This window comes from Temnothorax longispinosus, unplaced genomic scaffold (assembly GCF_030848805.1).
Source record: "Temnothorax longispinosus isolate EJ_2023e unplaced genomic scaffold, Tlon_JGU_v1 HiC_scaffold_92, whole genome shotgun sequence".
NCBI classification, from domain to species: domain Eukaryota; kingdom Metazoa; phylum Arthropoda; class Insecta; order Hymenoptera; family Formicidae; genus Temnothorax; species Temnothorax longispinosus.
The window spans coordinates 3,805-28,914 of NW_027270801.1; the positions used below are offsets into that span (position 1 = coordinate 3,805).

Here is a 25,110-nt window from a genome sequence, read left to right on the forward strand (position 1 = left end):
ACAATAAAAAATAGAAAATATCATAGATAAGGTTATAATACAGAATATTCCTATCAAACGTAGAAACTCTTGTTAAAAATATAAGAATAAGAAATAAATGTTATAGTACGTTGTATAGGTATTTTGATAAATAGACAAAAGATTATTGTAAATAATTTTGCTTTATTGTGCAAAATACATATACAAAAATATTACAGAACCTGAGAGTATATAAATACAGTAGGATAAATAATACTGTCACAGACATTTTCTTAAGTCTTTTAATATATTTGTACTTATAACTATCTAGTATAAATTTTGAACATAATATCAAGCAACTTATTGTGTCTAGACGTCTAAATAATTAAATTAAAAAGTTAATAAAACTGCGACTGATTTTATTACTTGTACCAAATGTAAAAGTTGTTTCGCCAAAAGCACAATACGCCATTATGTTCAAAAATATTCTTTAAAAAATTTCCGAAAGAAAAGCATTATAGTTACGAGTAAAAAAATTACAAGTAGAATGCGTACATTAGTGCTGTCTAAAATCTTGCTTTAAACGGTATTTAAGCTCTAAGCCGTAAGAAATTGAATCACAGTCGAGTATTATTCTCACATTCCACTGTGATTAGTCAATTTCTTATGGCTTACAGCTTAAATACCCTTTAAAATAAGGTAATAGACCAGTACTTATCTGGCAAAGACTTTAAGAAATATGGTGTTTCCAGTAAATGCGAGATAATAGAGTATATGTGAATTGCTGATCTTATATGCTACATACTATAAGCGATGAAATAACATAATGCAGATAATATCAAACGTCTTATTTTAAAATGCGAGATTTTAATACATTATTTTGCTGATATATGATAAGTGCATTTTTATGGTGGAATAAAATATAATGTTTAAAAATAGTATTTTCATCTATGACGTATTTGTATTTGACACTCCAATTTATAGGATTTGAACATATATGGATGGTAGTTCACGTCGAGTCGATCAATTGCTTTTTTCCACAGCGCAACTTGCTTATCGGTTATACAATTCTGGGCGTCGTAATGCAGCAATGCTTCGCTCTTGTCTCCTATATCCCCTAATATAAAATTAAGCTCGCCAAGTAAGGAATAGCTTAAATATCTCTTTTCTGATCGCGTTATTATGTGAATATAATTAGATATACCTTGGAATGCAATTCTCGATAGATAAAAACCGCCCAGTTCAGCATTTCGAATCATGTGGCAGAGAATAGTTCGAGTATTTATCCGCAACGTGAACGCGCACACCATTATTCTTCCTTGAGTGGCACATTTATTTAATAAAGCGCCAAAGAACAATAGATTGTCTGCGAAAAAAACAAAGACCACATTTGACATTACTTTTACAGTAATTAAACGCTACGATATCATAAATCGAGTGTTATTTCACGCATTAAATTTTTTGTATCATGTATTTTATATTTTGTTACCTTTACGAGTGCTACCGTAATCTGCTCTGATGAAGTACTTCCATTTTTAATGTGATATTTAAAAAGATCGTCGGGTATAGGCTTTACACCGATTATTTTGATGGCTGGTGGATGTATATGTTTTATCCGGTGTAGCTCTTTTTGCGTGAAACGCAGTTTCATACCACCAATTGGCTCCTTAGTTTCCAAGTTAACTTCCTCTAGTATCACAAAAGGTAAATCAAGTTTCTCACTGTCACTGTCGATGTCCTATAATAAATCAAGCAAATCAAACGTAAGAAATAAAAAATCCAAGACATCCTTATACGTGTCATTTTAAGCAAGATCTTTGATTACGTTATGCGAGAAATGTACATCTTTTTATAAGCTTCTTCACTCTTGAAATACTTCAATCTCGATAAAACTTGATTAGTCGCTTTGCTCAGCGATTTCGTTTGCAAGCATCTACGTTTTCTATATACTTACGTTTGTACAATATTTAACAATGTTGTAAAAATAAATATTACTCTCACCAACGTGAAGACCTACCTGCCTAAAGTACGCACGACCAAATCAATCTCCAGGCCATCACACACCTGAAAGCTTAATCGCGCAATATTTTTAGACGGCGTTTTAATCTGCTGCACCAGTAATGTCATTCCGTAAACATCTATGTCTGTCTTCCTTGACAGCATCTCTAAATCTTTATAGAACTGATCGTGCACCCAATTGTTTCCCAATCCAATCACGTATAATTTAATGTCCAAGTCTTTCAAGGATGTCGCCTTCTGATCTGATGCGAGTTTAGGGGTGTGACAAGTAATCAGAACTATCCTGCGTTTGGTAAGGACTGTCTTTATCTTTAAGAAGATATCCACATGGCGTATGTCAACGCGTCGTGAAGCGGGTAAACATCCTCGCATTTCATGCTCTAATAACCTTTCATGCCGCTTTTAACTGAAAATAATTCAGTTAGATAAATAATTAGATAAAAGCTTATATTCTTGAAGCACGCTATATTCACTATTGATTGAATTTGATTAATGGTAACATTAATCGTAACATTAATAATTATACTTGCTTAGTTTTCTGACCAGTAGTAAATAATTCACAGTAACAACTCTGAGTTCGTGTAAACTCTGAATGTTCTTCCTCTGTTAAGTTCGCGTACCTTCTTTCGGTATCAAATAATACCACATCCATCCAATCCTGCATACTCCATGCTAGCTTCTGCCAAAGAATTTGCTTGTACAACTGCAGGGATAATTAATGACAATTAATTGTAACTCGTTAATCAAACTAATAACCAACGTTATAACTAACCTTGAAAAACTTTTGGATATGACTGAGCTTGGTCTCCGGTTCTATCTCAAATATCTTCTGTGTAGCATCGACGAGAAACAATGTAGCTTCTCTTACTCCGTATCATTAACTCTCTTGCAAATCGTCTTCTCCATCCGTATTTGTAATCTTGTACGAGTGCTATTTTTGTTGTCAGCATAATTTGTTACTATTAATTAATTCGCAGTTATCATTTAAATAATGTCTCAGAGAACATTATATAGATATTTTGAAGTCATCTGTAAAATCATAAGAAATCTTAAAATTCCGAAGATGTCTTATTATGACATAATAAATCTAAACATATTTTAGGTAACTGCTGTAATTAATAATAAATACGTAGTACAGTTTGTTGATCCATTCGTAACACACTACCGGCATTTTAAGTTCACGAATTTGTCGGAAAATATGATTAAATACTCACCTCTGAAGGGATTGAAACGTCGATGTCACAAAGACTAGAATTCTGCGAATCTCTGATGAATCTACACGAATCTACGACGTTTTTATCTTTATATTTGTCGATGAAAAGATTATATAATATTCTCTGAGACATTATTTAAATGATAACTGCGAAATAATTAATAATAACAAATTTTGCTGATAACAGAAATGGCACTCGTACAAGATTACAATACGAATGGAGAAGACGATTTGCAAGAGAGTCATAGGTCGCGTTCAGCAGACACAACTGTTGAGTTCGTCTTATCAACACTCTGCGTTGATTGATTGGTTCTAAAAGTAAGAGCCAATCACGTTCGACTGCTACTCAGCAGCTTGGTCTGCTGAACGCAGCCATTGGTACGGAGTAAGGCCCCGGACACACACTTTTTTGTAACAGTAACAGTAGGATTTCGACCAATCGCGTGGCTCGATTCGAAAATGTACGGCCGTACGTTCCCGAATCGAGTAACACGATTGGTCGAAATCCTACTGTTACTGTTACGAAAAAGTGTGTGTGGCCAGCTTAAAGCTGGATTCAGACAGGATGCGTCAAGCGTCAAGCAGCGAGCAGCAACCATTCAGCGAGGCGATATATTCTACGCCACTGCTGATATCACCTAGCTGATTGGGTTGCTGCTCGCTACTTGACGCTTGACGCGTTCTGTCTGAATCTGAATCTAGCTTAAGGGCCTAAGCAGAATGGCTGTCTTATAACTTAAAGGCCATTGCACGTAACAAAGTTTTAGTCATAATCGTAAGGCCGTAAGAAAATAGACCAATCACACTCGATTATTCTTCGAGCTCAAGGAGAATAATCGACTGTGATTGGTCTATTTCCTTACGGCCTTACGATTATGACTAAAACTTTGTTACGTGCAATGGTTTAAGGCAGTGTTTTATGCCTTAAGTTTTTGTCTTATAGCGTTTTTGATTTGTGACTCAAACCGACTCGGGTCGCATCATGTATACAGGACTCTAGCATCATTGACGTGGAGTACATACATATCTATGTATGTATTCCACGTCCATTGATGCGACCCGAGTCGGGTCGAGTAGCAAATCGAAAACGCCATTATGTAACGCACAATACTGTGTTAATGTTTCCTGTCTTGTGTAGTATACGCGACGTATAGACAAGACAGGAAACATTAACACAGTATTGTGCGTTACATAAGACAAAGACTTAAGACATAAAACACTGCCTTAAGGTTATAAGACAGCCATTCTGTTTAGGCCCTTAGTTCCCATCTACAATTAGGTGTTTTAAGCCTTAAAGCGGGGAGCACACACTTCTGCACAACGCATAATGCGTAAGCATAAGAAAATTGATTGGTCTATTTCCTTATGCACATGTGTATGGACCAATCAATTTTCTTATGCTTACGCATTATGCGTTATGCAGAAGTGTGTGCTCCCCGCTTAAGCCTTAAGAAGGAAGCTTTCCAGCAAGCGACACAAGTCGACACAAGCATCGTTCTATCTTTCTTTTTTGGTAACGAGTAACAAAGATAAAACGATACTTGTGTTGACGTGTGTCGCTTGCTGGAAAGCTCCCGAAATTGTTCAATCACAGTTGAATTTGAAGAGAATAATTGACTGTGATTGGTCAATTTCTTAGAGCTTAGGGCTTAAAACACCTATTGTAGACGGGCACTATACGTTAAATTCGACAGGAATCAGGTTATGAAGAAATTGACCAATCACAATCGAGTATTATTCTCACATTCCACTATGATTGGTCAATTTCTTATGACTTAGAACACCTATTATAGGCCGGTATTCATAATCAGATCTTATTTCAAGACCGTCTTAAATAATATCTTAAGGTGATCCTAAAGCCGTGATTCTAGCCGGTTTTTTTCTTAGCACTAATCTTTTAATTGGCTTTATAGAAATGCAAAATTCTTGTCTAGAATTAAAGTACGCATCAAAATCTAGGTCATGGTGGTCGAATTTATATGTGGTGGTCGTCACGTATAACAAAAAATATTAATTTTTTTTCGTTTTCGATATAAATTCGACCACCATGACCTAGAATTTGATGCGTACTTTAATTCTAGACAAGAATTTTGCATTTCTATAAAGCCAATTAAAAGATTAGTGCTAAGAAAAAAACTGAAAAAAACCGGCTAGGATCACGGCTTTAGGATCACCTTAAGATGCTAATCGCATTTCTTACGACTTAGGCTGAGTTTCCACTGAGCGCGTCACGCGTCGCGTCATCCGTCATGACCAATCAAAACATCGTATTTTATTACATTATTTGTGACAGGATGTTCAGATTGGTTAACGACACATGACGCGACGCGTGACGCGTTCAGTGGAAACTCAGCCTTAGGGTGCGTTTCCACTATACGCGTCGCGTCACGACGCCGCGTCATGAGTTATCCATTCAAAACGTTTCATTTTATGACGTCATTTCCGACGCGAGATTTTGTCGGAAATGACGTCATAAAATGAAACGTTTTAATTGGATAACTCATGACGCGGCGTAGTGACGCGACGCGCGACGCGTATAGTGGGAACGCAGCATTACGACTTAGGGTTGGTTTATAATAGCCGTAACCGTTGATTTAAGCCGTAATCTTTAAGAAATTGACCAATCACAGTCGATTATTCTTCTCACATTCGACTGTGATTGGTCAATTTCTTAAAGATTACGGCTTAAATCAACGGTTACGGCTATTATAAACCAGCCCTTACAACATTTATTGTAGACCGGCCCTGAATCTTTGTTACTGCCCGGTCTACAATGGATGTCGGTAGTCGGAGTTGTAAGAAATTGACCAATCACAGTTTGACCGCATTATTCTTCGACCGCAAAGAGAATAATAGATTGTGTTTGGTCAATTTCTTACGACTCCGACTTCCGACATCCATTGTAGACCGGGCCTACGTGCAATGATAATCCGACACCGGCTTATGACTTACGACAGAGTCGTAAACGGTTACAATGAGGGCTTGTTTACAATGGATGTTGTAAGTCGTGAGTCGTAAGAATTGACCAATTACAGTCCATATTATTCTCCTTGCGGTCGAAGAATAATGAACTGTGATTGGCCAATTCTTACGACTTACGACTTACAACACCCATTGTAGACCGGCCCTAATCTTTGTGCTCTGGCCCTAAATCTATATCAGATTACGCATTGAAGACTGAAATTGCTTAAAGTTTGACTAATCGGGACAAAGAAATGTACACTTCAAAGCATATGTAGCACCAAATGGATTGCAGTTCTATTATTTTAAGCACGGTTAAGCAGGTAAAGCAGCTAGCGTTTGCCGAACGATTGGGTGCGTTCAGCAAATCAAGTTGCTTAGTATCAATCAAACGTGATTGGCTATTACTTTTAGAAACAATTAATCAACGCAGAATGTGCAAAAGAAGATAATTCAGTAATTGTTCTTCTGAACGCCGCCATTGGCTGCAACGCTGCGTTGCCTCCTGAACGAGAAGGCACAATCGTTGAGTGCTCAATGATTCTTTAATATGATTGGTTCTTGCCTTTTTCTCCTGATCTAAGTGTAAAACCAATTATAATAAAGAATCACTGAGCGCTCACTCAACGGTTGTTTCCTGAACGCAGCCATTAAGTCCGTATCAGACTACGGATTGGGATTGAGATTAGATTGAAATTTAATCAATCAGAATAAAGATAAACTGATCGCAAGTTTAGTAAACTTTGCTCTGATTGGTCAAATTTCAATCCAATCTCAATCCCAATCCATAGTCTGATACGGGCTTTAGGGGCATTCAAGAACGCGACCACTCATTGAGCGGCTAGTAGCGATTGGTTCTTTAGATCTAACCAATCACACTAAATTGCAGTTTAACCGTTCTGTGAGCGATTGCGTTCCTGGATGCACCCATTGGTTCTTATTTGTGGATCTAAGGCTGAGTTTCCACTGAGCGCGTCACGCGTCGCGTCGTCACAAGTTAACCAATCAAAACATCCCATTTCATTACATTCTTGTGACGGGATCGAAATGGGATGTTTTGATTGGTTCAACTCGGACGACGCGATGCGTGACGCGCTCAGTGGAAACTCAGCCTAACCAAACCTTGTGGATCTAACCTTCGTCCACTCGGCATTCTCGGCAAGCAGGCTATGTGCTTTGTCTGGCTTGTAAGCGCCACTTTTTAAGCGGGAAATATTCTCCGATATTCTCGTCCCAGTAGCACATTGAACAACGTAAGTAGCAGTAAATTTTAGCTTACAACTTAAACAGTAACATTTAATCTGTAAACAAATCAACAAATCAAAATCAAAATTATGATTAAATTTTAGACAATGCTCGATTGTGATTTGTTGACTTGCTTATTGCCTAAATTGTACTGCTTATGTTTTTTTGTACAAAGGTCGCGGTGCTATGTCTACAAAAATGTGCCATATTTCAGTAGTTACTGATTAATTCGTGCAGAATATATTAACCTGCAGTAATGACTTAAAGTAGTTGAATGTTTATTTCTGTTAAATAAAGTCACTTTCTCAGTAAAGGTGGTATACTTCCACATAAGCTATTTGTAAGTCACACGTATACGTAAATATCTTAATTCTTACAAAATTACGTTTATTTCGATTGCCACACTATCAGTCCCAGCTAAAAATGACCCGTTTATAGTCGTATGTCTAATCGACGTCGATTAGACGTTTATAGACGGGTCATTTCTCGCTGGGGTAACGATTTTTTACTTCTCTAATTTTTTTCTAGATAATATGGATAGAAATAATGCCGAAAACGAATACATGGAGATTCCTCGTAAGTAACAATTATTATATTATAGAAAATTTTGCATGTGACGTTTAATATTGTAATATATGTGCCTATTTTTTTGCTTGTGGGCAAAGTATAGTACAATAGTCATTATATTTTACTGATAACTATACATACAGGGTGTCTGAGACCACTCGTACGCCCCTTTTATCTTTGCAGGATAAGGTCGAAAAAAAATATATTCAGACAAAAGTTGTATGGTCTGAAGGGAGGCAAATAATGGTAGAATTAAATTTCAAAAAAATTGATTTTTTGAGGTCACACAGGAATTACAGCCATTTTTTTAAATGGAATTATGTTTTTTTTTTACATAATATGATTCTTCTAGTTATTCTGCATATAAAAGTATTAAGGTAGAATAAAAAAATTAATAATTTACGAGATATTTTATACTTTGTTTTGGCATATTTTGATTTAAAATATAAAATATCTTGTAAACTATTCATTTTATGGTAACTGTACCTTAATACTTTTATGCACAGAACAATGAGACAATTCAATTGGTGCAAAGAAAACACATAATTGCTTTACAGAAAAGATGTGGTTACATACTGCAAATTGCATAATTTTTTTAATAATAATATAAATCTTTTAATGTTAAATTGTTGTACATTTATTTCGATAAATAATATAATATTTTTGTACTTACATATTTTTGTATTCTATATTTTAGCAAAACGGATACGATGGACTGAGGAAGAATCAGAAGTAATACTTCGAGAATTTGCAAAATATATAGATGATCCTAAAGCGTTGCCGTCTCTAAAAGAGGTTCAAAATGTAAGGGAGAAATATACATGTCTTACTCGTCGTACACCGGCACAGATAAAAGCATTTTTCTATAATATGAAAAAAAATAAAAGAAAATAAAGAAAAAGAAGAAAATAAAAAAAAGAAGAAAATGAAAAAAAAGCCAAAAAATTAAAAGCTATCAAAAAAATATCGACACAATAATAGTTTATAAAATATCACAAATGTATTTTTATTTGAGTTTAGTTACAAAACATGTGATATTTAGTTTAACTGTTATAATGTGAAAATCGTTCTCTATTATTAGCCTTAGTTGTTCTTTTTATTAATATTGAAACTAATAGTTTATAAAATATTATCACAAATGTATTTTTATTTGAGTTTAGTTGCAAAACATGTGATATTTAGTTTAAACTGTTATAATGTGAAAATCGTTCTCTACCATTAGCCTTAGTTGTTCTTTTCATTAATATTGAAACTAATAGTTTATAAAATATTATCACAAATGTATTTTTATTTGAGTTTAGTTGCAAAACATGTGATATTTAGTTTAAACTGTTATAATGTGAAAATCGATTTCTACTATTAGCCTTAATTGTTCTTTTCATTAATATTGAAACTAATAGTTTATAAAATATCATCACAAATGTATTTTTATTTGAGTTTAGTTACAAAACATGTAATATTTTACATACTGTTCCGCGTCTTGTATGATATGTGGTATTGTATGATAACACACGAATGCAAGATATATTATCTGTCGAATGGGCAAATCAAGTCGATAGGAATGGAAATAGACGATACCTCAATAATATGGCCGCAAATAAATAAACTCTGATGTTTAGTAATATGATGAGCGAAGTCGACGATTTTACGTTAGGCGCGCCAGTAAGAACTAAGAGTTGCGGTCTGTAATTTTTCACGTGCTCTTCCACCCGATCCAATTGCTGTACAGCGGTCAGCGCGTTATTGTAAGTCTGGGCTTGTGTGATCGAGCCCCAATTTACATCTGTAATATGTTTTCATAAAGAACAGAGTGCGAGAAAAAAACAATGCTTAAATAAATTTCTGTTGCATGAAATTACCAGGTTTTCTGTATGAGACTACTACATATAGTGCTAAGACTGCGCATAATGTTATTACAGCCGTCCACCATGAGATCAGAAACATCACAAAAACGCAAAGGATAGCACTAGCGAGACTGAGCCACATCTTGTAATACTAAAAAAAAGCACGTCTTTCCCCCATAAAATCAATTTTACAATTTTGTCTTTCTACTTCATTTTCTGCATTTTAAATTGCCGAATTTTTTCATTCTTTTATCATAACGATCCTTCTTTTATTTGAACATCTATTATATTAGAAAAAAATTATCTTTATTCCTATCGTAAAAACTTGTAAAAAATATATCACTATTTAAAAAATAAACAAATTTTTAAAAACAGCAATAGTAAAAGAGAATCTTTTTATCAATAAATTAAGTCAATAATTTTCTACGTTGAAAATTTCACTACATAAATTATCGCAAACAATTATTAGTTATCAAGGTTTTTTGAAAATTTCTATTTTCATGTTTCCAATAATTTCATAGAAAGCTGCTGTAAATTTAATTACTAATTTCTGCGATCCTTAGAGTACAGTTGATCGAAAATTACAAAGACTACACCCGAAACTTTTCAATCAAGCATTTGCATGTACATCGTACATATCGTACGCACACAAGCAGCGTAAATGGTTTACGGCGTAAATGGTTATACGACACAGCAAAGAAAGAATAAAGACCCTCTATACAGTATGCCTTCTTTCATGCATATCCTCCTCGTGATATGCTCATATCTTCCACCTACCCTGCGTTCCGTAACGCGCATATGCGCGCATTTGTCTATTAGTATACGTATAACGTTTAATATAGAAAATGCGCGCATATGCGCGTTACGGAACGTGTACCGATATACCACGAGCATATTCAAATAATGTAACACGCTTATCTGTCAGAGGCTCGTGATTTATTCGGAGTACGCTTTTTATTGTGCCCATTGACACTGCCACATCGAGCCACAAGTGTAAACTTACGATTCAATCGTTCAAGTCGTTCGCAAAACCATGTGAGTAATAACAGAGAATTCTGAAAAAATAAAAAAATTTTGACAGCATGACTTCTATATCTGTATCTTCTTTATGTTGCATCAATAGAAAAGTTGCAACAGAAAAGTTGCAACAAAAAACTTGCAATTTGATTTGCTAAAAGCCATACGAGAGCCAATCAACTTACAACTTTTCTGTAAGAGCAGAATTTGCGCATACATTTGACTTTCGAAATTCAAGAATCGAGCCCTTCAGAGCACAACCGCTCACTGGGTGTCTAAAGGTCATCGCACACAAAATTGCATAGCTTAGCATAAGCGTAACATAAAACCGCTAAACCAATGAGCATCCAGCATAAAGTCGCCATATTAATTTACATAAGATGCTCATTGGTTTAGGGGTCTTATGCTACGCTTATGCCAAGCTATGCATTTTGTGTGCGATGGCCTTTAAGCGGTTGCATTTACAGGCAGGAACGTTCAATCGTGTGGCGAGCGCTAAAGCGGGGAGCACACACGCACAACGCATAATGCGTAAGCATAAGAAAATTGATTGGTCCATACACATGTGCATAAGAAAATAGACCAATCAAGTTTCTTATTATGCTTACGCATTGTGCATTGTGCAGAAGTGTGTGCTCTCCGCTTTAAGCGGGGAACACAGACTTTTGCATAACGCATAATAGGTAAGCATAAGAAAATTGATTGACCGATTGTGTACATTATATACGTATGTACATACACACGTACATACGAGTATACATGTTGTGTATGTGTATTGTATCACAATACACAATAGGTATATTCTACTAACCATACAACACTATAGGTCTATTTCCTTATGCACGACCAATCAATTTTCTTATGCTTACGCATTATGCGTTGTGCATGTGTGCTCCCCGCTTTAGCGCTCGCCACACGATTGAACGTTCCTGCCTGTGGATTCAACCGCTTAGGTCAATCCAGACAAACTTGCATAGCGCATAAACATAAGCATAAGAGAATTGATTGGTCCATATGCATGTGCATAAGGAAATAGACCAATCCGTTTCTTTATGCATATGGTTATGCACCTATGCAAGTTTGTCTGGGTTGACCTTTAAAGGCCATCGCACACAAAATGCATAGCTTGGCATAAGCGTAGCATAAGACCGCTAAACCAATGAGCATCTTATGTAAATCAATATGGCGACTTTATGCTGAATGCTTATTGGTTTAGCGGTTTTATGTTACGCTTATGCTAACCTATGCAATTTTGTGTGCGATGACTTTAAAGCGAGGAGCACACACTTCTGCATAACGCATAATGCGTAAACATAAAAAAATTGATTGGTCTATTATCTTATGCACATGTACATATATGGACCAATCAGTTTTCTTATGCTTACGCATTATGCGTTGTGCAGAAGTGTGTGCCCCCGCTTAAAAGTCTATTCAGACAAACTTGCACAGGTGCATAACCATATGCATAAAGAAACGGATTGGTCTATTTCCTTATGCACATGCATATGGACCAATCAATTCTCTTATGCTTATGTTTATGCGCTATGCAAGATTGTCTGGATTGACCTTTAGCCGCCCAGTGAGCGGTTGTGCTCTGAAGGGCTCGATTCTTGAATTTCGTAAGTCAAATGTATGCGCAAATTCTGCTCTTACAGAAAAGTTGTAAGTTGATTGGCTCTCGTATGGCTTTTAGCAAATCAAATTGCAAGTTTTTTGTTGCAACTTTTCTGTTGCAACTTTTCTATTGATGCAACATAAAGAAGATACAGATATAGAAGTCATGCTGTCAAAACTTTTTTATTTTTTCAGAATTCTCTGTTATTACTCACATGGTTTTGCGAACGACTTGAACGATTGAATCGTACGTTTACACTTGTGGCTCGATGTGGCAGTGTCAATGGGCACAATAAAAAGCGTACTCCGAATAAATCACGAGCCTCTGACAGATAAGCGTGTTACATTATTTGAATATGCTCGTGGTACATCGGTACACGTTCCGCAACGCGCATATGCGCGCATTTTCTATAGTAAACGTTATACGTATACTAATAGACAAATGCGCGCATATGCGCGTTACGGAACGCAGGGTAGGTGGAAGATATGAGCATATCACGAGGAGCATATGCATGAAAGAAGGCATACTGTATAGAGGGTCTTTATTCTTTCTCTGCTGTGTCGTATACCGCCGTAAACCATTTAGGGTGCCGTCACATGGCAGTCAGAAATTCGGAAAACGGAATCTCGGAATCATTCTGATTGGTTAGCCCCATGGGGCACAGTACAAGCTTCATGGGGCTAACCAATCAGAATGATTTCGAGATTCCGTTTTCCGAATTTCTGACTGCCATGTGACGGCACCCTTACGCTGCTTGTGTGCGTACGATATGTACGATGTACATGTAAATGCTTGATTGAAAAGTTTCGGGTGTAGTCTTTGTAATTTTCGATCAACTGTACTCTAAGGATTGCAGAAATTAGTAATTAAATTTACAGCAGCTTTCTATGAAATTATTGGAAACACGAAAATAGAAATTTTCAAAAAACCTTGATAACTAATAATTGTTTGCGATAATTTATGTAGTAAAATTTTCAACGTAGAAAATTATTGACTTAATTTATTGATAAGAAGATTCTCTTTTACTATTGCTGTTTTTAAAAATTTGTTTATTTTTTAAATAGTGATATATTTTTTACAAGTTTTTACGATAGGAATAAAGATAATTTTTTTCTAATATAATAGATGTTCAAATAAGAGAAGGGTCGACTTATGATAGAAGAATGAAGAAATTCGGCAATTTAAAATGCAGAAAATGAAGTAGAAAGACAAAATTGTAAAATTGATTTTATGGGGGGAAGACGTGCTTTTTTTTAGTATTACAATATGTGGCTCAGTCTCGCTAGTGCTATCCTTTGCGTTTCTGTGATGTTTCTGATCTCATGGTGGACGGCTCTAATAACATTATGCGCAGTCTTAGCACTATATGTAGTAGTCTCATACAGAAAACCTGGTAATTTCATGCAACAGAAATTTATTTAAGCATTGTTTTTTTCTCGCACTCTGTTCTTTATGAAAACTTATTACAGATGTAAATTGGGGCTCGATCACACAAGCCCAGACTTACAATAACGCGCTGACCGCTGTACAGCAATTGGATCGAGTGGAAGAGCACGTGAAAAATTACAGACCGCAACTCTTAGTTCTTACTGGCGCGCCTAACGTAAAATCATCGACTTCGCTCATCATATTACTAAACATCAGAGTTTATTTATTTGCGGCCATATTATTGAGGTATCGTTTATTTCCATTCCTATCGACTTGATTTGCCCATTCGACAGATAATATATCTTGCATTCGTGTGTTATCATACAATACCATATATCATACAAGACGCGGAACAGTATGTAAAATATTACATGTTTTGTAACTAAACTCAAATAAAGATACATTTGTGATGATATTTTATAAACTATTAGTTTCAATATTAATGAAAAGAACAATTAAGGCTAATAGTAGAGATCGATTTTCACATTTATAACAGTTTAAACTAAATATCACATGTTTTGCAACTAAACTCAAATAAAAATACATTTGTGATAATTCTTTATTTTCTCGTATTTTTTTTTTCATATTAAAGAACCATGTTTTTATCTGTGGCGATTTACGACGAGTAAGACATTTATATTTCTTCCTTATATCTTGAACCTCTTTTAGAGACGGCAACGCTTTAGGATCATCTATATATTTTGCAAATTCTCGAAGTACTACTTCTGATTCTTCCTCAGTCCATCGTATCCGTTTTGTTTTTCCATAAGGAGATGCTAAAATATAGAATATAAAAATATGTATGAACAAAAATATTATACTATTTGTCGAAATAAATGTACAAGAATTTAACATTAAACATTAGAAGTTTTATATTATTTCCACATTTAAACTTTTTTATTCTATACTTAACAACGTTGGATTACTAAATTTTTAATATAGTAACATTATGAAAAAAGTAATTTAAGCGTTGCAGTTAACAAATTATAACCTTCAGTTTTTAAATTTAAAGAATTGCAAATTCAAATAATTAAAATTATAAATTTTTTGTATACAATGTATACATTAATTTTTTCTTTTACAATTTTAAGAATGTAAAGAATCTTGAATCACTTTTATTATCATTCATATATGTCAAATTGATCTATTAGAATTAAAATTCTTATGCTAAACGTTTGTACAATAGTTAAAATACTAATGTTTGTATAATAGTTAATGTATGTTTCAATATTCTACAGTTTTATTTTTTAAAATTAATGTGTAATGCACAAAATACAAACAAAGCTGCATTGCTAAATAAAATTAATTTTTTTCATCCATCTTTTTTACAACTATCCTGATAAATATACATTAAATAAGATTAAATTGCTCAAAATGTAGTTATATACGCATATTTACCATATGTAAAAACGTTTAAATTACAAAAATAATATGAACAATATATAAGTAAGTGAAAATATGACCGTACATGATATACAATCAAACTAAGGAAAAAAGTCATTAAATAGACAGGATCGGATTTTGGTTGCTTAATAATATTATTCAAGTAAATTTTACGCCTACAATTCTTTGCCTTAGCAAACCACACGTTGTTACTTTCATACTTAAAACACCGTCTCAACCGAAGCAAAAACAGCGCAGTCACATAATTAATTTAATTATACGTAAAATTTCTTCGAATAGTATTATTAGGCAACCATGATCCAATTCTGACCATTTAACGATGTTTTTTCTTGGTTTGATAAATAATATACATTTACAGAAATGATTAAATTAATAGAAAGGATTTTGACACAAGATAAAAAATAAAAGTTTATAATATTGGTATAATGAAAGATTGAAAAAGAATAAAAAACATTACTTACTACTTCGTTTCCGTTTTCCATTTTTATTTTTCTGGCCTTGGCAATCTATATGATTTGATGTATCATTTAATGACGATGTTGTTGTATCTAAAATAATATATAATTTGTTTTATAAGTTTTAAAAATAATAAATTAAGAGTAATTATACACAAAAACACCAATATATACACAAATACAAAATGTAAAAATATAAATATTGAATTTTTTTACTATGTTATATTATTTTTTACCATATTTATATATTTATATATATTATATTATTATTATATTTTTATATCATTACATTTATTTTATACTATATTTTGTCATATATGTATATTTATATATTATTATTATATAAGATAATATTAAACGTTACTTTAATTACCTATTTCATTGTTGCTAAGACTAACGTTTTCTTTTGAATTAGTTTGCATTTCAAGTTCCATATCCGATGAAGATTCATCGTTTGAATCCTGTGTATTTGTATCCTGTGTTCCTTGCACAGCTTCTAAATATTTAGAGATTTTAAGGATATCTCGACTCGCTAATGGTTGTCTGTAATGTTGTCTGTGGATTTTATCGGCGTGGCCCATAAATGTAGCAAGATCCGTGACGTCAGTATCATTGAGGTTTAATTGAATGCAGTGTGTGGCTATATGTTTCCGCAAGGTTGTACCACGCAGAGTAGCTGGACAACTGGCGTTACACTCTCGTGCAAATTCCCGCATTAAAATACAGGCTCTAAGGTATCTATATCTATGTTTGTTCAAACCAGGTAATCCAAATATGTAAGGATTTTTTTTTGGTATATTAGCTTTTTTTCGAAATTTCAAAATTAAAGTGACGCATTCGAAAAGATCGTTTGGCAATAAAACGGGGACAGTCCGCCCCAATTTACCCCTTATACAAAATCGAACATATTTTTGTGCAATTTCTTTGTCCTCTATGGATAATGAATTATATATATCAGTGTACATATTTTCATTTAGTTTTTCATAATTTTCGAAATCTTGAATGAGGACTCGTTCTATTTCTCCTGCTCGTCGCCTATTAAAGACGTGCATTGAAGTTAATGTCACTTTTGCTAGAGAAAGCCACTTCTCGTATGAAAAAGATTCTTTTAATGCTGTGTAAGCTTCTATTCTTTTTTTCGTCAAATATTTATGTAATGTTTGGATATCTTCTAATGACGGCAGATTTATTTTTTTGTGTCTCTTATGCGTTGATTGTGTCTCTAAGACAGTCTTATTCACACTCGTGCCAACATCTACAATTAATAATTTCAGAAAATCTTTAACTAATTTCTTTTTCGCTTCATCTTCTCTCTTGATACATTCGGTAATGAGAAGATTACCTATGTATTTAACAAGGGTTGACAAATTAGCTGCTACTGCAGGAGTTTTATAAAGTTGTTGTTCATCGTCGTATTTAGCAACTCTATTAATGGCTGAAATGCAATCGTCATATACCTTAGGATGATAGAGCGACTGAAAATCTTCTATATTTTTGTTTATCTCCTTCAGTGCCAAAAGAAAACGTCCAAGAACGCGCAATCGCGCTCTTATCATGTCATGTTGATGTTGGGCTTTGTATTTTACACACAGCTTATTAGCATACAAGATCAATAATTCATCATATCTCACAATTCGTGTTATTATATCATCTCGCATCACAGGAAACACCATATTTCTTAAAGTCTCATTTGCTAAAGGATGTATTCTATTTGTAATTTTTCTGCCCATAACCATAATGCTTTTATTTTTTCGAAAATCTTTTTTATAACATTGTCGAGCATGATGACGTATTGTGCTTTTGGCGTAGAAAGCTTGACATTTCGCACAAGCAGTAAAATCAATCGCAGTTTTATTAACTTTTTCATTTGGACGTCTGGATACAATAAGTTCTCCGGTATTAATTTCAGAATTGGTATTAAATTTGAAATTACCCATCTTTCGTAAATTACTTATTATTTGCTTCCTTTCTGGATTTGTTTTTGGTAGAACGGCAAATTTTTTTACCTCAGGCTCATTATAGTGGACATTCTGCAAATGACGTGCGAGTTGCGATTGCAACTTCATGCAAAAAGTACAACAATTCTTTTTGGTGGATTTTATCTTAGAATTTTGAACGTGCATTAATTCGTCATTGCATGAAGATGTGCCAATAATATTAGTTTTTGATTCATTGAAACTAGAAGCGGATGATATAGTTTTGTTTGAAACATTATTATGTGGAGATTCACTATTATGTGAAGAATCACTATCTTCACTTTGTTCTGAAGGTACGTATTCTGATTCTTCATCGCTATATTCTTTTTCGTTATCTGGTAAAAATAAAATTAGTTAAATACAGCACTGGGGTCAAAAGTATTGCATCGCTTATGGAAAGGAAAGTCGTTACTCTAATGAAAAAGACGTACACACAAATGTTACAAAATTTTATTTTAGTACTGTTATTTTAAGCTTTAATAGGAATCGTCAACAATAATGTAAAACGCAATTAAATCATTAAAATCTTTTTTTTCTCAAAGTATTCCTATCAAAGCATAAAATAACAGTACTAAAATAAAATTTTATAACTACTAAAATAACATTTATGGATTTGTGTAAGTCTTTCTTCTTTTAGAGTAACGACTTTCCTTTCCATAAATAATGCAACCCAGGTAGCAAGAGATGACGTCTAAAAATATTTATAATATTTTTTTTATATTGTCATAAATGATCCAACTTGTTTTTTTTTTAACTAAAAAATAGCTACAACAAATAATATCATACACCATAAGATGCTAGAATATCAACAGTTTTTTCGTTTGTGGCATCTTGTTGACACATAGGTAATATACGTATATCTCCTGCATTTTCCGATAGCTCTTCTAAACATAAGTAGTATTTTTTATAAAATGTTATTCAATGGTAATCCAAAACAAAAAATTAATTATGAAGGAAATGTAAGAAACCATTACTTGCAAATAAACAACAAAATAACCTAAAGATATTTTATTGCTATAGAAAAATATTTAAAAAACTTCTTTGCAGAGAAGACTATTGATACTTCATTAAAACAAATGTCTAATCTTGAATAGAATCAAAGTTACAAAATTACAATAATAATATGTATCATATGTCGATATGTCTACTATAATATTTTTGAAATATTTTATTTTGTTTCCTTATAGAGGAAGCTTTGTTTTCGTGACTTTCGTATATAAACATTTGATTGCGTATAAAGTTGGGTCTAATTAACCAAATTTAAATAAATTATATTTGAAATAGGGGTAGAAGAAACCAAAGAAAAGATTGTTTTTTTTTTTAGTTTTTGATGCTAATATGTTCAGTGTTTTAAAATGTCAAAATATTGCATTAAAAAAAGGTGTTTGTATGTATGTGTGTATGTGGCGGATTTTTTAGAAATGTCCGTTGTATTTCTAATTTTATTATAATCTTGAGTCTTTTCTATCCCTATTTCACATATAATACTTTAAGATTTGGTTGATTATCGGTATATCTAATAATCAGTAAAAGGGTTCTTTCTTTATAAAATTTTGAATTTTTTGAAGATCAGTGAAGGGGTTACCGATTTCTGCTTAAAAAGTGTATAAGATGTACATGTAATTTTATATAGAGTATCATTAAAATAGTTGTTTTGAATTTTGCAAAGGTCGGTAAAAGAGTTATCGATTTTTGGTTAAAAAATGTGTAAGTTATTTGATGGATAGAATATTATTTAAGGAAGGCATTGAATTTGGCGATGATCAGTGAAAAAGTTACCAATTTCTGTTCAAAAAGTTACATGTATAAGTTGTATGTGTAATTTTATATAGAGTATCATTAAGAAAAGGTTGGTATTGAATTTGGCGATAATCGGTAAAAAGGTTCTTCAGAAAGAAATCAGTAACCCTTTCACTTCGCAAAATTCAAAACAACCTTCTTTTAATAATACTTTATAAAATTAAATCTTATACACTTTTTAAACAGAAATCGGTAATACTTCACCGATCCTCGCCAAATTAAATAACGATCTTCCTTTAATGATACTCTATGATACTCTATCCATCAAATAACTTAGATAGATTGAGGCAAATTGGATTAATATAAGTTTTAAGACAATCTTTGTTAGTGTTTTATTTTAAACGAGCTATTTTATCGTGCTAATTAGAAATCCGATTTGCCTCAATCTACCCTATACATTTTTTAGGTAGAAATTAGTAACCCTTTGACTAATCTTTGCCAAATTCAAAACAACCTCCATTTAATGATACTATATATGTAAGATTACATGTATGACTTGTACACTTTTTTAATATTTTGTTTTGTGTTTTCAATCAATCTATCCTTACTTTTCAAATATCCCTCCTAGTAAGCAAGAAACATCAAATTACATCAATTACATCCATGCAGCAACGTTGTAACATTAATGCAATGTAGTTGAAATATTTTTTTATGTTTCTTGCTTACTGGGAGCTATGTTATATGACTGATTTATACATACCAACAGGACTAAATGTTAATTTCCTAACACATTTTTCCACATTATCAGACTCAGATCCGTTATGTGCAGCTATAAACATAAGGAACAATATATTTTATACCACAAATAAATAAAAAGTATAATTTCCTGATTACAAAAAATAAAACATGTTTTAATATACAGGGTAGGGCATTTAAATTAAGTCGCTTAAATATTTAAAAAATAAAGCAAAATAGAAAGAAATGTTTTAGATAAAGTTATAAGGTTTAAAAAGATTTAATAAGGTTTAATTGTAGCATTAGAGTGACCATAAGTAGCGTTGCCAGTCAGATTAAGACATAACTTTATTTTTTTTATAAAAACCCCTATTTTTTATTATATCTCTTTTTTATATTATTAAATTTGAACAACTTTTGTTTAAAATAATTTTTTATTTGCCTAATACTTTTTGTGATATTCAAGAAAAATTCTGTAACTTGTTCAATATTTAGCTTATGATTTCTTGATAATTGTCGAAGGAAAAAGTGGTAAAAAGGACTTTTTGACTTGATGTGATTCTCAAGAATATACTATTGCAATAGTGCTTCATTTTTTTTAACATTTGTGTATGCATCTCCTTGGAGCTTTTATCTATACACAAATATTTAAAAAAAATGGAGCACTATATTGCAATAGCATATTCTTGAGACAAAATCAAGTCAAAAAGTTCTGTACCACTTTTTCCTCCGATAAATAATTATCGAGATATCGCAAGCTAAATATTAAAAAAGTTATCTTCCTTAAATATCTTAAAAAGTATTAGGCAAATAAAAAAATGTTTCAAATAAAAAGTTGTTCAATTTATTAAGATGGTACAATAAAAAATTGGGATTTTTATTAAAGAAAATCAAGTTGCCTTATTGGATCTAAAATAGGCGCCAGACTCAAAACTTAGTCAACTTATTTGATGGCCGTATTCAAACCCTACAACTTGTATTTAGAATATTTTTTTAAGTGCAATGTTTTTTAGATATTTTGGTGTCTAAGTTAAAATAGAACACCTAGTAAGTATATCAGGGTGTGTGAGACCACCCCTACACCCCTTTTATCTTTGCAGGGTAAGGTCGAAACAAAAGTATGTGCAGACAAAAGTTGTATGGTCTGAGGAGGGGGCAAATAATGGTAGAATCAAATTTCGAAAAAATCGGTTTTTTAAGGTCACACAAGGGTTAACGCCATTTTTTAAAATGGAATTATATGATTTTTTTTACATAATACGATTCTTCTAGTTATTCTGCATATAAAAGTATTAACGTAGAATTATAAAAAAATTAATAGTTTACGAGATATTTTATACATTGTTTTGGCATATTTTGACATAAAATATAAAATATCTTGTAAACCATTCATTTTTTTGTAACTGTACCTTAATACTTTTATGCACAAAATAATAAGATGAATCAATTGGTGTAAAGATACCACATAGTTACTTTTCAAAAAAATTATGCAATTTGCAATATACAACCACATCTTTTTTGAAAAGCAACTGTGTTTTTTTTTGCACCAATTTATTTGCCTCATTATTCTGTGCATAAAAGTATTAAGATACAGTTACCAAAAAATGAATAGTTTACAAGATATTTTATATTTTATGTCAAAATATGCCAAAACAAAGTATAAAATATCTCGTAAACTATTAATTTTTTTATAATTTTACCTTAATACTTTTATATGCAGAATAACTAGAAGAATCATATTATGTAAAAAAAATCATATAATCCATTTTAAAAAATAGCAGTAACCTCTGTGACTTTAAAAAATCAATTTTTTCGAAATTTGATTCTACCATTATTTGCCTCCCTTCAGACCATACAACTTTTGTCTGAACATATTTTTATTTTGACCTTACCCTGCAAAGATGAAAAGGGTGTACGAGTGGTCTCAGACACCCTGTATATATAATATATAGTTATCAGTAAAATATATTGACTATTGTACTATACTTTGCCCACAACAAGCAAAAAAATAGGCATATATATTACAATATTAAACGTCACATGCAAAATTTTTTATAATATAACAATTGTTACTTACGAGGAACTAAGATCTCTATGTATTCGTTTTCGGCATTATTTCCATGATTAAAATTAAGCAAATCTATTGTTGTATCAATATCAAATACTAAAAAATAACACAAAAATTTCTTTGTATTTATAATAGATCATATTGAAAGAAATATTTTGACATTACCGATGTACTCACCATAAGATACTGGAATTTCATCATTTTCTTGATAATCATGGTCTGGATTATATATGTCAATTTCATTAGTGTTCTCATTTTCTTTAGCAGAAGATATTTTGGTATTAATATCTAATATTCAGAAATATTATAATTACTGTATCATACATTTTATAATAATTTGAATTTACAAGATCATTTTGAAATAAATAAATATTTACCACAAGATGCTGGATTGGAGATATCTGCAGTCTTATTGTTATTTGATACAGGTACACAAACGTTTTTCTGACAATTGTATTCTGGATTGGAGATATCAGTTTCATCATTATTTGTTGCAAGTACACAAATGTTTGTCTGACAATTATGTTCTGGATTACAGATATTAGTCTCATCGTTATTTGATGCAGGTATAGAAATGTATGTTTGACAATTATGTTCTGGATTACAGATAGTAGTCTCATGGTTATTTGATGCAGGTATAGAAACACATGTCTGACAATTATATTCCGGATTGGAAATATCAACCTCATTGTTATTTGACACAGCTACAGGAATATTTGTCTGACAATTATGTTCTGGATTGGAGATATCAGTCTTATTGTTATTTGATACAGGTACACAAATGTTTTTCTGACAATTGTATTCTGGATTGGAGATATCAGTCTCATCAGTATTTGTTGCAAGTACACAAATGTTTCTCTGACAATTATGTTCTGGATTACAGATATTAGTCTCATCGTTATTTGATGCAGGTATAGAAATGTATTTTTGACAATTATGTTCTGGGTTACAGATAGTAGTCTCATCGTTATTTGAAGCAGGTATAGAAATACATGTCTGACAATTATATTCCGGATTGGAAATATCAACCTCATTGTTATTTGACACAGCTACAGGAATATTTGTCTGACAATTATGCTCTGGATTGGAGATATCAGTCCCATCGTTACTTGTATTATCATATTTACCATTTGTAAATTTGTTATAAATGCTACAGCATGATACATAAGGTTTGTTTGTATTAATATTTTTTAATATTATTTGTAGTAATTTTTTATCACCTGTAATAATGAAGAAATAATGTTATATTTATTTGGCGTTTAAGTACTTTTTCAAGTTGAGAGAAAGGAATATGTAATTTTTTAAAGATCAGATGGCGAATAAAGCATTAAACCAGAAAACTTTCTACATTTAAAACTTAATATAGTTAAACTAAATTTTTTAATTTATTTCTGGTTAAAGTGATATATGAATGTGACATTACTTTATCGTTATATATACATGTGTTATATATAACAATAAAGTAATATTCACTCATCGCTTTACTTATTGTTAGAAACAAATAAAAATTTAGTCTAACTATGACTACGGTCAACTTAACGCTACAAATACTTTGAAGCGTTCTTCTTCTCCTATTTTCTTCGTTGAAAGAAAGGAGAAGAGGAATGCTTCGGAACATTTGTAGCGTCAAGTTGACTATAGCTTATATTAAGCTTTAAATGTAGAAAGTTTTCTGGTGTTCTATTCACAATCTGATCTTTACTATATAAATTATTTTAACTTACCGTTTTTTGCCAAAATCGTTGCACGGTATCTACACTGATCACTGTATTTTACTGTTGTAACACCTTGTTTATTAGTATAAATATGGCTCGAATGGCACACATAATGCACATCATCGTAATATTTGACCAAAGCATACATCTTAGACTGATAAGATTGAAATAAAACTGGACTTAATAAAAATTTACATCTATATGTATATACGACACCGTATATACTACATATACTGTAGATCCGTAGTAAACTGAAGAAGTGCATCCATATTATCTGAAAAAAAATTAGAGAAGTAAAAAATCGTTACCCCAGCGAGAAATGACCCGTCTATGAACGTCTAATCGACGTCGATTAGACGTACGACTATAAACGGGTCATTTTTAGCTGGGACTGATAGTGTGGCAATCAAAATAAACGTAATTTTGTAAGGATTAAGATATTTACGTACACGTGTGACTTACAAATAGCTTATGTGAAAGTATACCCCCTTTACTGAGAAAGTGACTTTAACAAAAATAAACATTCAACTACTTTCAACTAAGTAATTACTGCAGGCGATTAGTAAAAGCTCTTAAATTTTGTGTAGAAATACACACTGCACGAATTAATCTAACTACTAAACTAGTAACTACTAAAATATGGCACATTTTTGTAGACATGGCACCGTGACCTTTGTACAAAAAAACATAAGCAGTACAATTTAGGCAATAAGCAAGTCAACAAATCACAATCGAGCATTGTCTAAAATTTAATCATAATTTTGACTTTAATTTGTTGATTTGTTTACAGATTAAATGTTACTGTTTAAGTTGTAAGCTAAAATTTACTGCTACTTACGTTGTTCAATGTGCTACTGGGACGAGAATATCGGAGAATATTTCCCGCTTAAAAAGTGGCGCTTACAAGCCAGACAAAGCACATAGCCTGCTTGCCGAGAATGCCGAGTGGATGAAGGTTAGATCCACAAGGTTTGGTTAGGCTGAGTTTCCACTGAGCGCGTCACGCATCGCGTCGTCCGAGTTGAACCAATCAAAACATCCCATTTCGATCCCGTCACAAGAATGTAATGAAATGGGATGTTTTGATTGGTTAACTTGTGACGACGCGACGCGTGACGCGCTCAGTGGAAACTCAGCCTTAGATCCACAA

At 32.5% G+C, this 25,110-nt stretch overlaps 2 protein-coding genes, 2 long non-coding RNA genes and 1 pseudogene across 4 annotated transcripts; 1 reads left to right on the forward strand and 4 right to left on the reverse strand.

Annotated features, from left to right (window-relative positions):
* Positions 1-610: 610 nt before the first annotated feature.
* Positions 611-2,851, reverse strand: LOC139825092 (ATP-dependent DNA helicase 2 subunit 1-like; annotated as a pseudogene).
* Positions 2,852-7,307: 4,456 nt separating this feature from the next.
* Positions 7,308-9,172, forward strand: LOC139825096 (uncharacterized). Its single transcript, XR_011735457.1, has 3 exons — positions 7,308-7,404; positions 7,925-7,972; positions 8,661-9,172. It is a non-coding gene; the product is annotated as an uncharacterized lncRNA (long non-coding RNA).
* A 4,526-nt stretch (positions 9,173-13,698) lies between these two features.
* Positions 13,699-18,158, reverse strand: LOC139825093 (uncharacterized). Its single transcript, XM_071797627.1, has 4 exons — positions 16,100-18,158; positions 15,733-15,819; positions 14,412-14,643; positions 13,699-13,774 (listed from the first exon to the last, which is right to left on the reverse strand). Exons 1-4 carry the CDS (start codon positions 17,847-17,849, stop codon positions 13,699-13,701), a joined length of 2,145 nt encoding a protein of 714 aa, XP_071653728.1. The 5' UTR covers positions 17,850-18,158.
* A 783-nt stretch (positions 18,159-18,941) lies between these two features.
* On the reverse strand, positions 18,942-22,520 carry LOC139825097 (uncharacterized). Its single transcript, XR_011735458.1, has 3 exons — positions 22,423-22,520; positions 22,255-22,341; positions 18,942-20,271 (listed from the first exon to the last, which is right to left on the reverse strand). It is a non-coding gene; the product is annotated as an uncharacterized lncRNA (long non-coding RNA).
* Positions 22,521-22,596: 76 nt separating this feature from the next.
* On the reverse strand, positions 22,597-24,892 carry LOC139825094 (uncharacterized). The gene is made up of 3 exons (XM_071797628.1): positions 24,799-24,892; positions 23,970-24,234; positions 22,597-23,465 (listed from the first exon to the last, which is right to left on the reverse strand). The coding sequence occupies exons 2-3, from the start codon at positions 24,223-24,225 to the stop codon at positions 22,597-22,599; spliced, it is 1,125 nt and encodes a 374-aa protein (XP_071653729.1). The 5' UTR covers positions 24,226-24,234; positions 24,799-24,892.
* Between the last annotated feature and the right edge of the window lie 218 nt (positions 24,893-25,110).